Source organism: Chenopodium album, chromosome 14, assembly GCF_948465745.1.
Source record: "Chenopodium album chromosome 14, dcCheAlbu1.1, whole genome shotgun sequence".
Taxonomy (NCBI): Eukaryota; Viridiplantae; Streptophyta; class Magnoliopsida; order Caryophyllales; family Amaranthaceae; genus Chenopodium; species Chenopodium album.
The window spans coordinates 44001072-44017517 of NC_137847.1; the positions used below are offsets into that span (position 1 = coordinate 44001072).

The 16446-nt window shown below is 34.4% G+C and overlaps 2 protein-coding genes across 4 annotated transcripts; one reads left to right on the top strand and one right to left on the bottom strand.

Moving 5' to 3' along the window:
• The first annotated feature begins 696 nt into the window (after nt 1–696).
• Nucleotides 697–9827, top strand: LOC145579288 (O-fucosyltransferase 8-like). Of its 3 annotated transcripts, XM_081636539.1 has the most exons (11): nt 697–788; nt 917–1045; nt 3290–3423; nt 3551–3650; nt 3894–3964; nt 5473–5561; nt 6222–6342; nt 6439–6582; nt 7012–7346; nt 7458–7698; nt 9320–9827. In XM_081636539.1, the coding sequence occupies exons 3-11, from the start codon at nt 3379–3381 to the stop codon at nt 9626–9628; spliced, it is 1455 nt and encodes a 484-aa protein (XP_081492665.1). In that variant the 5' UTR covers nt 697–788; nt 917–1045; nt 3290–3378; the 3' UTR covers nt 9629–9827. The 3 variants fall into 3 exon arrangements, with proteins under 3 accessions (XP_081492665.1, XP_081492664.1, XP_081492663.1); XM_081636538.1 differs by having other exon boundaries at nt 737–1045; XM_081636537.1 differs by lacking the exons at nt 697–788; nt 917–1045 and adding an exon at nt 1372–1845 and having other exon boundaries at nt 3337–3423.
• A 200-nt stretch (nt 9828–10027) lies between these two features.
• On the bottom strand, nt 10028–15740 carry LOC145579290 (nucleobase-ascorbate transporter 2-like). Its single transcript, XM_081636540.1, has 14 exons — nt 15179–15740; nt 14929–15026; nt 14178–14354; nt 13345–13445; nt 12548–12623; nt 12295–12354; nt 11740–11924; nt 11533–11629; nt 11352–11438; nt 11183–11241; nt 10999–11090; nt 10830–10907; nt 10570–10730; nt 10028–10476 (listed from the first exon to the last, which is right to left on the bottom strand). The coding sequence occupies exons 1-14, from the start codon at nt 15267–15269 to the stop codon at nt 10264–10266; spliced, it is 1575 nt and encodes a 524-aa protein (XP_081492666.1). The 5' UTR covers nt 15270–15740; the 3' UTR covers nt 10028–10263.
• Nucleotides 15741–16446: the final 706 nt, after the last annotated feature.

Sequence of the window (16446 nt, forward strand, 5' to 3'; positions counted from 1 at the left end):
CCTATGTATCCTGAAATCTTGTAGAATAAAGGTAATCAAATGTTTTTTTTTTTTTTTATTTATCAATTTAGTATTTAACTAAGTGGAAAGGGAAAGGAAACTAAGTCAATCATGTGAGATTGATATTAGAAAAAGTAATTGGAGAAGCGAACGAAGGAAAATAATAGCACAATTTTTTTTTAAGGAATCTGCTTAATATAACGGTGGAGGTTAAGAAATGCTTGAATGAAAAAAATAAATAGAAGGTAAGGCTAATTTAGTCACGCATGATGGAAAATCATATAAGTTTAAATAATGTTTACACAATTATATAAAATAATAAAGATTCCACTTTTTTCCATGGAACCTTAATTTATTAATGTCATTTATGCTAATATGTGCACTCAATTACATAGTTTGTGCTGTAGACCGCACCCTTAAAAGGTTGTGCTGCTACACGCACCTTTATTATAGTTGGTGTTGTGGGCGGCTAATTTTTTCTAAATAATAAAAGTAATTTTTTTAAAAAAAAGTATACTCCATAATATCACTTGTGTAGCACACATATATTTCATACTTTGTCAAAAATTTATAATCTTACCCCTTCACATTCAAACTAATTGTTCTCTTTTTAGAAAGGAGTAAAAATAGACGATTACCTTAAACATCGTCAACCTTTCACATCACATTTTTTTTTTGAAAAAATGCAAGTTTGGAGTTCAACAAGAATTAACACAAACTTAAACAACCATATCAAAAGAAGTTGTTGCCGTTGTTCTTTGTTCCCGCCAACTGCTCCAATTTTTTTGGTACGCTCCAATCAAAAACAATTAAAATTTATTTTTATAAAAATCTCACTTAATTTCTTCTTCTTCTTCATCTTTTTCCTTTGATCTCAGTTCAATTTCTAACCCTAATTTTCTCATCTCAAATCAAGTTGGGGGAAAATGACGGAATTTAGGGTTTGCTTCTTCTATTTTACTCTCTCTCGTCGCCTTCATCTTCCCGATTACTATCAATTTGGACGGTCAAAGCCACCCAACTAACCACCTATATTTGGAATTTGGTGAGTCGCAATTCTTAATTAATTTATGAATTCATGTTTATCGCAATCGAATCAATTAGGTTTTATTTAATTATTTCACGATTTGTTGCTTGAATTTCACTCACATATCGTTGTCTATCTACCTAATGAATATTTGTAGCTTCACTTTGAATTTTTCGCTTAGGTCAGTTTGATGTTATTGTTTCAGCTAATTTGACACTTTCTTTATATTAAAATTCAAAGTTTGTAAATAAAAATTTAAGTGAAAAGTCTTTTTTGTTGAATTGGTATATGAAGTTTGTAGGCGTGTGAAAATAGAAATGCCCACTTGAAAAGGAGGGAAAATTGTTGTGCTATTCATATTTCTCGGGGAAGAACGAACGAGAATTTTAGATTGTCGGATTTTTTAGGGAGAGATTGTAAGTGTAATGGGGAAGCTTGGATCACCTAAGAGTCCACATCCTCATCCGGCTAATGTTGATTTCTTGTTTGGGATGAGAGAGTGTCCCGCGAGGTGTTCTGAGGGTCCGGCCAATAATGATCATTTTTCAGGTAGAAGGGTGTTAGGATCAGATTATCATTGGTGCAAGAATTTTCTCTTTGGTGGTACATGTGATAATAATAGTATGGCAGCAAAGCAATCAATTTGTAAAGGAGTATATGGCGGGAAAAGGCATAATTGGTTTCACAGGCAATTAAGGTTGTTTGGTTTTGCTATTGGGTTGATGGGTTTGTTCTTTTGGTTGGATTCCCTTATGTTGGTGGACTTCAATTCTGCAAATTTTCGTAAAAGTTCTGTCTTAGAAATGAACACGTCAGAGGTACCAAACTTTGTTATATTTATCATCAATCAATAGATATATATTTTCATGCTGGATAGTCTTGAGAAATTAGTATCAGATTTATCGGAAATTCGGAGTTTAGATTTGGGCCTTAATCTTCCATTCCGCGATTCTGACTTTGTTTATATGCGCCACACTTCTAGTTTCTGATGGGATTTTCTTTTTTAATTATTATTTTTCATATAGAAATTACAACCTTAATTTATGAGTGGAATAGAACTTATTAGTTAGGAGGCATGGATGAACTTCTTTTCATAAGTTAGCTAGAAAATAGACCAGATTATTAAGTAGAAGCCTACTAATAGGAGGTTGGACTCTGTATCTTAGAGGTAATCTATGGAGGTTTTATGCTTCTCCCTGTAAATCACCTGCAAGATCCTTAAAGAATATTTTCTCGAAACAACTACAGAAGTACCAAAATGAATTTCTAGATGCTAACCTTTCCTAGTCATCTTCTATACTGCGAAGGTTGAGTGTAGTAACCTTGGTGTGGGTTGGTGTCTAGTTTTTTTTTTTTCCTCCCACAAGTTAGCAAGTTTAAGGAAGGATGTACAAGTAGAGCATGGTTCAGTGCCAAGGATTCTTTTTTGTTAATGTTACCACAATGGTCCTTTAATTTGAACAGTGGTCTCCGATTCATTGTATAGGTAAGCTATAAGTATTTTTGAATAAAATAGAAATACTGGAGTTGATATTTTAGCAGTAGGTGATCTTCTCAGCTTGTGGTAAGCTCAATGAACTATTTTGATCCGGATGTTTTCTTTGCTGTAAAACAAACTCTTACTTGGTCTTTCTTAGCAGCAGTAACTACGCTAGCCGCTTTTAGTCAAAAGATAGCTTATAATGCTGTTTTGTGCTAATCATTTATTACATTTGGTGGTCCATAGAAGTTGGCCAAAGTCAAAAGTGAGGGTTTATGTGATGACTGTCTTCTGATCCTATAAATTCCTACATTAGGCTATGTGATGATTGATCACTTGTAATAGTTGAGTCGATAGCTGCTGACTTTGAGGCATCAATAATTACTATATCAATCAGATGATGGTTTTAGATGTTGGTAATTCCTGAACTAATCTGTGTCTGAGGCTCAATGATCTCTGTCAATCTCACTAGTTGACTTATTTCTATTTAGCCTTATAAAGTAGATCTTGTCTATGGTTCTTTCCTACTGCAATAACACCAGATGACCTTCACTATACTACAGTGTGTGAACCTTCTTACTTTTGTCTTTGTTTTTCTGGAGGTTCTCTCCAGAAACCAGGGTTTAGGATAATCATTTTACTGTTGGAATAAAATATTTTCTTCGTTTATTGGTTTTTTAACTTCATACTTCAATGCATTTGTCCCCTTGCCACTCATGTTGTCAATTACATAGTAGTTTTTTTGCATTTGGTGTATGTGAAAATTTCCTTGTAATGCATAGGGACGTAACTAAAGGATGCCTATTGATTTTGAATATGTTCATGGAAGGATGTACGAGTTAATTCTAGCAAGGAAGAAAGTTCTCCTTTGATGTATGGCCGTCTTCTGAACTTGGCTTCAACTAATCTTGCACAGGTCTTGCTTCAGCATCTACACTAGAGGCTTTTTGTTTTGAAAAAAAAAAAATTCCTTTGCTCATATGTTTCTTTTCTGCCCTCGTGCTCGATTACTGATAAATTGTGTGCATATATTGATGGTGTAGCAAGAGTTTGGACGTATGCCAAGTAAGTCGTGGAAAGAATTATCTTCGCGAGCATCAGTGTGGAAACCTTGTGCAGACGTGCAAAGGCCAGAGGATCAAGGTAGTTACATTTTTCTATGCTACCTTACTAATTGCACCCAGTGTACGGAAATTCTTCCTTTTCAAGCCTCTTGGTCATCTAGTAACTTCCTTTGACAGCTTAGCAATAAATACAGCTAGGTGGATGCATGTGTTAACTGAGAATTTGATCTATTAGGGTTGCACAAATTGATGTTGGAATTTTTTTGTGGACTAATTTATTAAGCCAAAATTGATCCTTTTCCTTTCCGATTTCGAGGTACAGGAAGTCCTAAAAATAGCAATGGATTTATATTAGTCAGTGCAAATGGAGGTCTCAATCAACAACGAGTTGCCGTAAGTTCAAACTCACTTTATTTTCAAATCTCATCCTACTTCTTAGGCTGTTAGAACATAACTAACTGATTTCCTATAAGATTATTGGCAGCTATTTTGTACTTATTGCTCTAAAGATACCCCCTTTGCTGATCGGGAAAGCTGCTTATATCTTCACCTCCCAAGAGGCTAGGGGCTTGAGTGCTTGACTGAGTATTTGTTTAGAAACGTTGCCAAAATGACAATAAGCAACATGATCTTTTTCCAATTTATCCATTATCTGTATCTGGCTCCCTTAATGTGCTGTGTGAAGCCTATATTGCTAACCTGTTGGCTTTCAGATTAGCGAGTTACTTTGTTCTGACTTCTATGTTTCCAATACTGTACTCAGAATAGCAGAATCTAGTGATTGCTTTGCTAAATATTTTAATTTTGATATTATTATAAAGAATATAAACATTTGGAGACTCTGAAATTACAACGAAAGTAGTAAAATGCAAGAGCCAAAGAGAGGCAGATGAGCACTTATTAGTTATTACCTATATAAGTTTATATTGGAAAGAGAATGATCTTACTTAAGAAAATAAGATGTGATCTTGTTGGGAAAATTCATAGATATTAAGTTCCGAATTTGATATATATTGTCTGTCATGTTACTTTCAGCGTCATGATGATTTTATTTTATAATCTAAAAATTATCAGAAATTATCTGAACTTACGAGAACTTATTAGAACTTATTTTATTTGTAAATTGAACTTGGGTAACCCTTTTTAACCCTAATATGGACTTATTTTTCTGAAGTAAGTGAATATAAGGTGATTTAAACAGGGCCTAAGAAAACTAGTTTATTCACTAAACAATGAGCCATGAAAGAGTTTTGGGACTCTTTAATTGATTCTTGGGCCCTTTCTTTTTATATTCTAAAAAACAGGTACTGCATTTTTTTCCGTTGTTGGATACAATGAAAAGGTGCTGCTTAAGTACATAATTAAGTTTTATATGCACAATATTTAGACTCACCTAAACAATGACTAGACCTGATTGTTGTGCAAGGCTGGGAAAACTTGTTTCTTACATGAACACATTTTCTATCAGATTGGTAACAAAATAATTAATTAAAACATAATCCTTTGTTAAATGAAGTTGCTATCAAATTGGTAACAGAACATCAGAGTATCAGACAGAATAGAAGTATCACTGTATCAGACATATACAAAAATCTTTATGTAATTCTATTACGGAGTATGTAATAACCCTTAAAGATTTTAACATACATTTGTATCCATGTGTGTTTGAGGTGTTGTATGTCATGTCAGATTTGGGGTACAACATACTGGGGTGTCGTAGTAAATGTAGATTCTTTTAGTTTTTTTTTTCATTTCTTGTGTCCTTAAAAAGAAACCTCTTTGATAAGGATACCATTAGCAAATGTGTATATTTCCTCTTTATAAAAAGAAAAGAACCTGTCTGCTGTTTACTTTTTGTTTCAAAAACCAGAAACCTGATGGAATATTTTGGGTGTCTTCAGGTCTGCAATGCAGTTGCAGTTTCATCACTACTCAATGCAAGTTTAGTTCTCCCAAGATTTCTGTATAGCAGTGTTTGGAAGGATCCAAGGTGCGATTCCGTCTTGCTGCTACATATTTTATAGCATTAAGCTATTAATTCTTTCTGCTCTCTGCTTCCTTATGCAACCCCTTCCCTTCCCCTCCCCCCCCCCCCCCCCCCCTCCTTCCACCCCGAAATAAAAAGTAAATAGTGGAAGAAAACAGACTATTTTACTTATTTTCTTCTGTATTGATGATGGATTTAAAAATTAGACATTGGCATCTTCTAAAATGTTCAAATTAAAAATTTACATGAGTTCCTTGGTTTTACTTTGTCACCTTATTATAATATTTTTCCTCTTTTCCCAACTTTTTCTGTCAAATTTACACCAAAACACTTACCCGGGAGGTGGCAACTGGCAACATTTTGATCAAAGGATGTTATCCTTTCTGATAATCTATAGTGATTAACATTTAGACTTACTTCATGATCTTTATAAACACCTTCATACAGTGGGATCATTACTGACAGTTGTGTATTGCAATTAACCATTCTAAGACAAAAGATCATCAAGCTAGTCAAGTTTACCCATGTTTTTATAGGCTTTATTTTCAGTGATGGAAGTTTTAATTATTATTACACAAGAATCTTTTAGATCAAATCTATGTATGTTTTGAGTTATGTAATACTTGTTGCTAATTTGTGCTATGAAATAATACAAATTGACAGCCAGTTTGGTGATATTTATCAAGAAGAGCATTTCATCAACTCATTGAAGGATGACATATCCATTACCAAGGAACTCCCTCAACAGTTGAGATCAATAGACCTTGAAGCAATTGGTAGTGTAGTAAGTTGTTTTTATTTGTTGCCTTTTTGCAATCTTCAATCTCTTGAATTGGACTACAAATGTGTGGATACTTTCTCAAGTTACTTTACTTTTTAGGTTACTGATGCAGATCTTGATAAGGAGGCAACACCAACTGATTATATGAGACTTGTACTTCCAATCCTCCTGCAAAACGGCGTTGTGCATTTACTTGGCTTTGGAAACCGTTTTGGGTTTGATCCACTGCCTCCTCACCTTCAGGTTAATAACATTATTTCAAAGTTTTTTATAGATGTTTTTTTTCAACATATATGTAAAGATGTTACATATGTAACAAAACCATGATCGTCTAGCATTATGTTCATGTCTCCTTTGGTTAGTTTAAATTTAAACTACTTTTCTTGCATCCTGTGGAAAATAATCAAGATTTCATCCTTAAGACTAAGTGCTCTTTTAATTAGAGTTTATGTCTTGCTTCGTTTGTGAAAGAACCTGCTTTTCTTTGCTGTCGAGGTTCTGAAATCTGATATAATGTAAGTTTAAATTAAGCTGCTGGAAATTTTCTGGAAAATGAAAACTGAATCTTTTTTACAGTTTGGATCCCTGATCATTAGTTCTCAGTATGTTACTTTTATTAGTTCATCAAATGTTTGAAGTTCCTTACATACTGATTTATTATCTTTATTCCAGAAATTGAGGTGTAAATGCAATTTTCATGCTTTGAAGTTTGTGCCCAATATCCAACAAGTTGGATCGTTATTAGTAAGAAGGATTAGGGAATATGACTCATCAAGAAATCGGATAGACAAGGAGCTTCTTGGAAACTTTATGCCTGACAATGACTCAAGAAGGGATAATATGAGTAAAGGTCCTTCCAAGTATCTTGCTCTACATCTGAGATTTGAAGTGGATATGGTGGCTTATTCCTTTTGTGAATTTGGTGGTGGAGAAATTGAGAGAAAAGAACTCCAAGCTTACAGAGAAACTCATTTCCCATTGCTCCTTCAACGACTCAAGGGGTTGAAGTATGTTAGCAATCTCATTCTGTCACATGTTGGATCGTTTATTCTAAGCCAGTGGTCTATTACTTGCCTCATTTAATTTGATATATCTCTATATCTTGATGCTGTGTACAGGCCCGTGTCTCCTGAAGAATTGAGAATCTCTGGAAGATGTCCCTTGACACCAGAGGAAGCAGGAATTCTTCTTGCTGGTCTTGGTTTCGAGCGTCGTACATACATTTATCTTGCTGGATCTCAAATTTATGATGGAAAGTCAAGGATGAAGCCTTTCAGCAGCCTTTATCCAAATTTGGTAACCAAGGAAGATCTTCTGGCTCCCAGTGAACTTGAGCCTTTTAGGAATTTCTCTTCTCAGGTAAGCTGTTTCAGTGATACCTATACGTAAAACATCCCCTTTTTTTTTTTTTTTTTTTTTTTTTTCTTTTTTTTTTCCAGTATAGTCTTGTTGAATTTTATTTATTTTTTTAATCTGAAAGTAGGTCACGCCACATATATATGGATGTTTACTCAGTTATAAATTTAAGTTCCAAAATGTTATTGACAAATCCAGAACCTAGGCTATCTTTTACTTTTGGCAACGGTCAGAGCTCCCAAAATTAACACATTTGCCCCCACTTAAGATCCCAGAATTAACCACTGCAAATGCCTATACAAACCAACTTGTCCAATTTGATCATTCTGAATCAATGCATATAATCATTCTGAATCAATGCATAGTTCAAGCAACTTCCCAAGAAGTCACTCGTTTCAAAATTACATCCAGCTAAAGCACACTTATCTATTTAGTACCTTGGCCTATGGGCTTTCTGAAAGAAGGTGCAACACGTTGGAAAAATGATACCATCAAACTCTTTCTAGTGCTCTTTAATCTGTACACTTTACATGGTGTTATAATAGCCATCATACTCTCATACATCTTATAATAATTTTAATATATCTGCATTTTTTTGACATATTTTAAAGGAATGGAAACCAAATAAAAGAACTGCCTTTTCACAATGATGTCAGCTAGCTTTGTTATTGTGGTTGTACAAAACATAAACATTTTTATGCTTTCAAATTGAGAAGCTACCCAAAACACACACACAAACAAACGCACAGTATAATGGGCCTGAAAGGAACTGAAGCTTACCTAATATTAAAATATATTACTCAATGGCATGTTAGCCGACCCCAAATCATTTTGGGACTAGCTTTGTTGTTGTTGTTGCTGTACTCAAAGGCATATGCAAAGCTCCTGTTCTGATAATGGATTTCCAAGTAACTGTAGAATGAAAGAAGTGTAAGATTGGAAAATTGGCAAAGTAATCGTGTAGCTTTACAATGGAAGCTCTGAAAACATAAACCTATTGTGTTCAAAGACAATGCTGAGTTTTATTGATACTCATCTGAGGCTCACTTTAGTCCTAAATATCATTATATGTTTTTATAGACACGGCTTTGTTTGATATACTGGAGTAATTATTTTTTTGTGCTCGAATCCCCAATACTTTATTATTAACTAGTTACATACTGAATCTACATGGTACTCACATTGTTCAGTTTCATTCCCTCCCATTTCTAATACCACACACACAGTTGTTTTTGTTTTATAAACCTCCATCCGCCAAAAGCTAGTTCTGTTTTTCCATTCCCATTGGCACAAACTGATTATTTGTTCCCAATTAGCTGAACTAATTATAAATGAGTACCACAAACTAAGCCAGCTTACATTACATGAGCATACCTGAGTGAAGAATTCCCCCCCCCCCCCCCCCCCCCACAATAGGAAAACCGTGGTTATGGTGTATTGAAGTATGAGGTATCGATGCACTGCACTGCCATGGTGTATTGAACTATGTTTACACTCGGGTTATCGAAAACTTGTTTTGCTTTAGAAAAAGGGTTTAGTGAACACCATCTTGACCATTTTGGCCTATAGGCTTACATATAGCCTGAGCAATATGATTCTAATGTTTTCTAATCATCTCCCGCAGCTTGCTGCACTGGACTTCATTGCCTGTGCAACGGCTGATGTTTTTGCCATGACTGACTCGGGAAGCCAACTATCATCATTAGTATCTGGGTTTCGCACTTATTTTGGAGGCGGTCATGCTCCTACCTTGCGGCCAAACAAGAAGAGGCTATCAGCAATATTGTTGGATCATGACACCATAGCATGGAACAGTTTTCAGTATAGGGTAACAAAAATGATAGAAGAAGGTCAAAGGGTTCACGTGAGACGATTTGGACAAAGCATATATCGACAACCTAGGAGCCCCGAATGCATGTGCAAGGCTCGCTAGACTTTCACCTGATTTTTGCTGTGAATAAATCAACCATTCAACCTGATGAATAAGCCAAGATAAGCAAAATCTCTCTTCTACACTTTCCTTTTGTTTTCGGGTGGGGGCAGTTTTGATTTTTATTTCCCCCCAACATTTTATACTAGATCATTGATGTAAATACACTTAATTTTTTTGGGTAAAGTAAATGAATATAAAGTTCAAGGCAATCTTCCTTATTCTCGTGTGGACATAATTTCAAGAGTTACTTCTTGGTGTGAAAATGATACTTCAGTCATTGACTTATAGTATGCCACAAGAGATATCAGTGCTGTTTGTCATCAGTAGTAAGAAATGTCAGGACTTTGGTTAAAAAGAACAAATAAATAATTTCTATTATTGAATTGAACCCGAAATACCGAGTTGAGATATACATAAATCAATTGCGCCGGGGAAGGCCGAAAGAGGCCAAAGAGCAAAACTTGATTTACTCTATGATAATAACATTTCTCCATCATCACCAGGATTGTGATAATAATCACAATGCTATCAATGCTAACTAAACTACTTCTAAGGGGTTTATGATGGAGCGGAAAACTGGTTTAAGGGTTTTAAAACTATTCCTCTGTCCCCTCTCTTTAAGGCTCAACCATGCTTTATGATGGAGGGAAAAAACGGTTGAGGTTAAAGGGAAGGGTGTAGAACTCCTCATTTCGACTGTCTCCTTTGAACGTCCGGAATTTTACCCACCATGGCATTCCTCTGTCTTTAGCACTATCCTTGTATTCAAGGGTGTTGTCTAGGAGAACTGAGATAATCAGTGCCACTGCCGGTGAAGAGGAGAAGATAGTATTGAGGAAATCATTGAACTGCAAATTACAACCACCAAAGCTAGAGTTATTTTTTGCTGGAGAAGAAAATTTAGCAGGAGGTAGAGGTTTAAGTAGGAGTGATGTTCTTACCCATCCAGCCCTAGTGTGAGAAGGTCCATGTAGAGCGCTGGCCGAGTATTCTCTAAAATAGTTAGGAATAGACAGACCAAGAAACATAGATACACCTACAATGAAGAGATTTCTCATTGAGTTCATATTTGTGAACTGCAAGAATGATAGCCCGACGGAACCTGGAAAGCCATCAACCAATAACAAACCGAAGCAATTAGTTTATGAATTTCTGTTGTCTACTTTCCACTACACAAATCCAAAAAGATTGTGTGACTTACCAACTAGGCCAAAGAAAACACAGTACGTTGCAGCAAATATAGTGAAAGGTATTGAAGCAAATAGAGCCCCAAATTTTCCTGCAGGTATCAATCAGAAAAACTGAGAATCTATTGACAGATTTATGATGTCTTTTATAGGAGATATATAAGAAGGTAGTTTAGGCCTTACCTAAGATTGAGAAAAAGATCATGAAACCAGCAGAAATCTGTATAACTCTACGACTTCCGACACGAGTGCTTCCAATCAGGCCTACATTTTCTCTATATCCAATACATTTTATATTAATAATGTTCAGTTATATAGCTAGCAAGCTTGCATTAGCTGAAAATCAGGGATATGCATGTAAACTCACATAGAGACAGCAGAGCCACTTAATGTTCCGAAGAGTCCACTGAGTAAGATCCCAATACCCTGTGAACAAAATCTCATATCAGTAAAAGCACGCACACCCACAAGAAAAAAAAAAAAAAAAAGGAAGAGAAGGGCATCCTCCAACTGTGTAGGAAGACATAATATATAACCTGCCAGCCTATACCGCGACTCAGAACATGAGCTGGTGGGGGAGTGGCGCTTGCTAGACGAGCTGCTGCTTTAAAAGCTCCAGTTGACTATTAAAGAAGGAAATTACACACATTATAATCATGTCCAAGTCGTAAATAGGAAGTACACTAATGCTTAATTTATGGTGACTTTGTATGCTACCTCAATAAGTGAGACTAGTACAGCAGCCATCATTCCAAATGCATGACCAGGATCAAAAGAAGGTGCACCCCATTGTAAAGGGTATGGGATCTTTATCCTACACAAGCAAAAATCAAGGGATGAATGAGCATTTTCCCAAAAGCGTGGGCTATGGCAACAATGTAAGGAGTTTCCCATCACTGAGATAGATTCTTGGCATTAGCTTACCATGGTGCAGTAGAGATGAGGTTAGCCTTATCAGTTCGGCAGTTCATTTGAGTTTTTGCAGGACGGTGTTTGTAAGCACCACTAGCCGTCAACAGGTGTGCATACGCCCATATAACAGTAACTGATAGAACAAGAGCAAAGCGCTCCAGCATTGGCAGTTTCCTTACCTGAAAATGCTTCAGATACTGCACAAAGGAAAAGAAATTAGTTCTACAGTCTTATTCCCTCCATTGCTAATAGTTTTTCCCTATTTTGACTCTTTTTGTGCAAATAGGAAGAACTTTTAAGACCATGATAATGTCCCACCTTTTGATCTAAACAAGTTACTCATTGCTAAACAGTCAAGATTTTGCATGCTTTCAAATACTTTCACTGGTTTAACTATTTGTGTATCATATCAAGCTTATCTAGTTATGTTAGTGGAATCCACTAATATCCAATTAGCCCCAATAATGTCCACTGAAGACTAAATAACTGAAAAAATTCAAACTTTGAACAAAACGATAGTACTATCCTCCTAATCATACAAAGGATGCAATAATATTGACAAAATACCTGAGAGAAGACAACAAACAAAATAAGCATGGGAACGCCAATTTCAACACATCGTCCCACCTGAAAATTATGCAACCATATTAAAATTTTAGAAAAATGTGCCTATTTATTTTAAGTTGAACAAGAAGAGTAAATTAATACGGAGTATTGCAGGAAAATAAATGAAATATTTAGTTACAATGCAGACAGTAACTAATCTCGAAATGAGGTTAATTTAAAAATTAAACCATGATTAAAGACTGATTGTACTTACCACAGGAAATCCCCTATCAAGCAGACCAAAACCCACCAGTGATATAACTGGAACCATTCCCAATGGGCTAAAAAACCTGTCATACCATAAACTAATCTTTGTTAATTACAACATTACATTTTAATTTATTTCTTCCATTTCACATTTAAGTTTACATATATTATCAAGGGTAATATTATATGTAGCCCATATATAAACATTACACTCTTGAAAATTGTATTAAATTAATATTTACGACAAAAACACGCGTAAATCAGTGTAATTAGTGTATATTTTTAGTGTATTTAATGTTTATATGTAAACCTAAGCGCTATGTAAAACATTTTTCTATTAGATATCAAGTCGACTTCAAAAATCCAAAGAATCCACAATGGCTCTTGGATACTAAAGTTGTTCATGGGCGGGATAGCCTACTAAAAGTGTGCACTGTTACAAAGAGCAAGCTAAGCAAGTAATTGTAAATGGAAAGAGATAGAGGAAATAAGACGAAGTATCTAGGTAGTATTTCATGTTAGACATTTTCTACAAACATTCTATTGAAATAGGACAAATCTTGGAGATTGATTTATCGGCCCCTACGTCACATTATTTCAATGCCCGTATGGGTGCAACCGCGTGAACAGGCTAGATTAGGGCATCAGGCTTACGGTAATCTTGGAGATTGATTTATAACTACTCGACCCCCTATGTCACATTGCTTCAATTGCCGGGGTCTCATGGTCGTCATATGGGTGCTAACAGTCTAGAGTATACTTACTACGGTTACTACGGAGTAACACATAAAAGAAAAAATTAACCTTGAACAAATAGCCCATAACTGGCTATATCCGAGGATTATTTGCAAACTTGACGCCACAATTAGAGCTCCTTGGACTGCCCTCATAGTACTATTAAACCTCTGCAATCAAATATTAACACATAAACATCAAGCATATACTGTAATTATTTTAGTACTATCATAGTAAAAAATATATATAGTGGAATTCCAACAATATGTGCACATCATATCATATGGTAAAAGTTTAAATGGGCATCATTTTGTTGCTTTCTAGGCTTGTGATGACCATACCATAGCCTATTGGACTAACCTTTTCCAAAAGTGACATTTTGAAGATAAGTATCACATAATTTTTAAGGTATAAAAAATATGGAATCTTATGTGCATATTCATAGACAAGCAAGTATATTGTATATTGATACACTACTTACTTTACTTTCATAAACTTAAAGTTGGTTCCTTTACTAAAAGCCAATTACATAGGTGGGTCTAAGGGCCTGTTCATATTTACTGAACTGAGCTGAACTGAACTGAACTGAACTGATTGGAACTGAACTGAACTGAACTGAACTGAATTGAGCTGAAATGAATATTTTATGTGAGAGGGAAATTAAGAGCTGAACTGAACTGAACTGAACTGATTGGAACTGAACTGAACTGATTGGAGCTGAACTGAACTGAACTGAACTGAAATTAAGTAAATGTGAACAGGCCCTAAATCTACTTTTATTACTTTCTTTTATTTATGTTACAAAGGGCCCTCAACTAGTACTTAAAGATTATGTTACACTATACAATAGTGAAAGAGATAAAAAGATTGGAAGATCTTCAAAAGATGACACAAAAACTAACCATGTGTGGATCTTCAATCCTTGTAAAGGTGGAGTCATGGATGATGGAGATGATAGGGACCATGTAAGCGTACGACGCTCCGATCACGGTCGGTAGCTGGGTTCCGAATAGGGTTTGTAGTAGAGTATTGATTCCTTGAACAAATAGTAGTGTTTGCACTACTCTTGCTTTGTCACCCTACATTATAAAGTTTGTAAAGATATAAAAACCATGTCTATGTATTAGCACCCATGCGTTCACACAACAACAATAACCAACATGCACAAATTTCCGCTAACAAAAACAAAGCAATTGCTCGTCAATCTGTACTTATAAAAAATGATTCTCTTAATTAATTATTCTAATTAAGGTGTATGTAATTTTTTTTTAAATCACTTTTAACAAATAAAATTGGTCATGTTTATTTATTTATTTATTTTTTAATTATAAATATGTAACATAAACATGTTCCTTATTATTAAAATTTTCATGGTAATTACTACAGTAATTAGCAAACATTCCTGTCACCCAAGCATATACAACTTAAAACATACTTCAACTTTGATAAGTTATTATTAATTTTACTATGTGCCACAAATTACATTCATATTTAATAATCACATTAACTTCATTAAAAAAAATAAAAATAAATAAATAAATAATTTGTAAATGATTTCAAGAGTTATTCCTTAATAAAATGATTTCAAGAATTTTCAACAAAACCCCATGATGATTAATTAACAAGGTATAAATAAATAAAGATAAAACTTACATCAGAACCTCCCATCAAAGGAACAAGGAATGTAGGAATCATAACAGCAGTTCCTAACGATAAGATGTAATGCTGGAAACCCAAAGCAACAGCTTCCCCTGTTTCAAACCAATCAAATTAATTTTACTTATTAATTGTCTAATTAATTAAAACTTCATGTTCATTAAAATTATTGAAATGATGGGCATTAAATGTTTGGTTATATAAATAAAAATAAATAAATGAAGTCAGGATTTTTTAGAAACATTACCCCAAGAAGGATTGGAATCAATACAATACTCTAAACCTTGCAGTTGATCCATTGGTGGGTGACTTATCTCCTCAGGTTTTAAAGGCTCCATTTTTCCAACTTTAGTTTTTTCCTAAAATTTCAATTTGGAAGAAAAATGACACTCCTCTAGTAGTAAGAAATACTATGGTTTTGCCTCTAAAATGTCAGAAACGGCTCTAAACGCAAAAGTTCGAGTAGAAAGGAATACAAATAGAGATAGTTACATGAAATGAAGGAAGGAGAAGAATGAGAGTTACTAAGAAAGTCAAAAAAAAAAAAAGTCAAAAGAAAATGACGCACTCAATTAATGAAAGAAAAAAAAAAAAAGAGAGATTAAACAAATTTGCAAATAGTAAAGCATTATATACAAGCACAAAGAAGAGCAAGTGCCGCCCACTTTTCTAAATGTGAAAGGTTTCCGTTAGCTTTTGAAAAATTCCCAAATTACCCTTTAAGGAACTGCCAAATCTTTTTGTTACCGTTGCTTTTACTGCCTTTTTTCACATTTAATATCACACTTTTTCTGATGGAAGTAGTACTATACACATGCACTAATATTCTTAGAAAGAGTAATTAGCAACATAGTTAAGCAGGGTTGAGTTAATTAATTGTATTCTTAAAAGGAAAAAAAAGTTAATTGATTGTAGAGTTTTGGTTTTTGCAAGAATCCTAATTTTACTCCTCAAAGAAGGTGACATGGCAAAACTAGGGAAGAAAAAAGATGTTTTTTCCTTGATTTGTGACCCAATGACCAATGTTGGGGTTTTTGTCTAGTCATTATTTTTAGTTATTTTTAAATTTTGACAAGATAGTCAAAGTACAAATAGTTTTTAGTCTTAGTCATTTATTTTCTTTGGTAGTGGGGTATGTTTACTAGGTATGTCTCTATATTAATTGCTCCATACTAGGGAGTTAAAGAGTACTACTACTACTTTTTCTGTGTTTGTTTTTAATTGACATATTTTCTTACACAAATTTAATTATTAATATCTTTAATTTTTATAAGAGTTAATATTTTAAAATTATACTATATTCGCCCCTTTTTATTTGATTCACCTGCATCTTTTACGATCTCTAATGTATGTAATATCTTTAGTTACATACATATGAAGATTATGAAAATTTGATATTTGGATACTATTTATTGAAACCACTTTCTCACAATTGCCTTCTTAGCGTCGTTGTATTCAAAGGGTTAATCGAGATTTGTTCTGCCTCTTTGAATGAGATCAAAGTGGACAAAAGTT

Coding starts and splice junctions, on each gene's coding strand:
- LOC145579288 (XM_081636537.1), top strand. CDS start 1,453: ATGGGGAAGCTTGGATCACCTAAGAGTCCACATCCTCATCCGGCTAAT. Junction 3,651..3,893: donor GCAAAGGCCAGAGGATCAAG/GTAGTTACATTT, acceptor TTCGAGGTACAG/GAAGTCCTAAAAATAGCAAT. Junction 7,699..9,319: donor TTAGGAATTTCTCTTCTCAG/GTAAGCTGTTTC, acceptor CATCTCCCGCAG/CTTGCTGCACTGGACTTCAT.
- LOC145579290 (XM_081636540.1), bottom strand. CDS start 15,269: ATGGAGCCTTTAAAACCTGAGGAGATAAGTCACCCACCAATGGATCAA. Junction 12,624..13,344: donor TTATGGGCTATTTGTTCAAG/GTTAATTTTTTC, acceptor ATGGTATGACAG/GTTTTTTAGCCCATTGGGAA. Junction 11,091..11,182: donor AGTGGCTCTGCTGTCTCTAT/GTGAGTTTACAT, acceptor TATTGGATATAG/AGAAAATGTAGGCCTGATTG.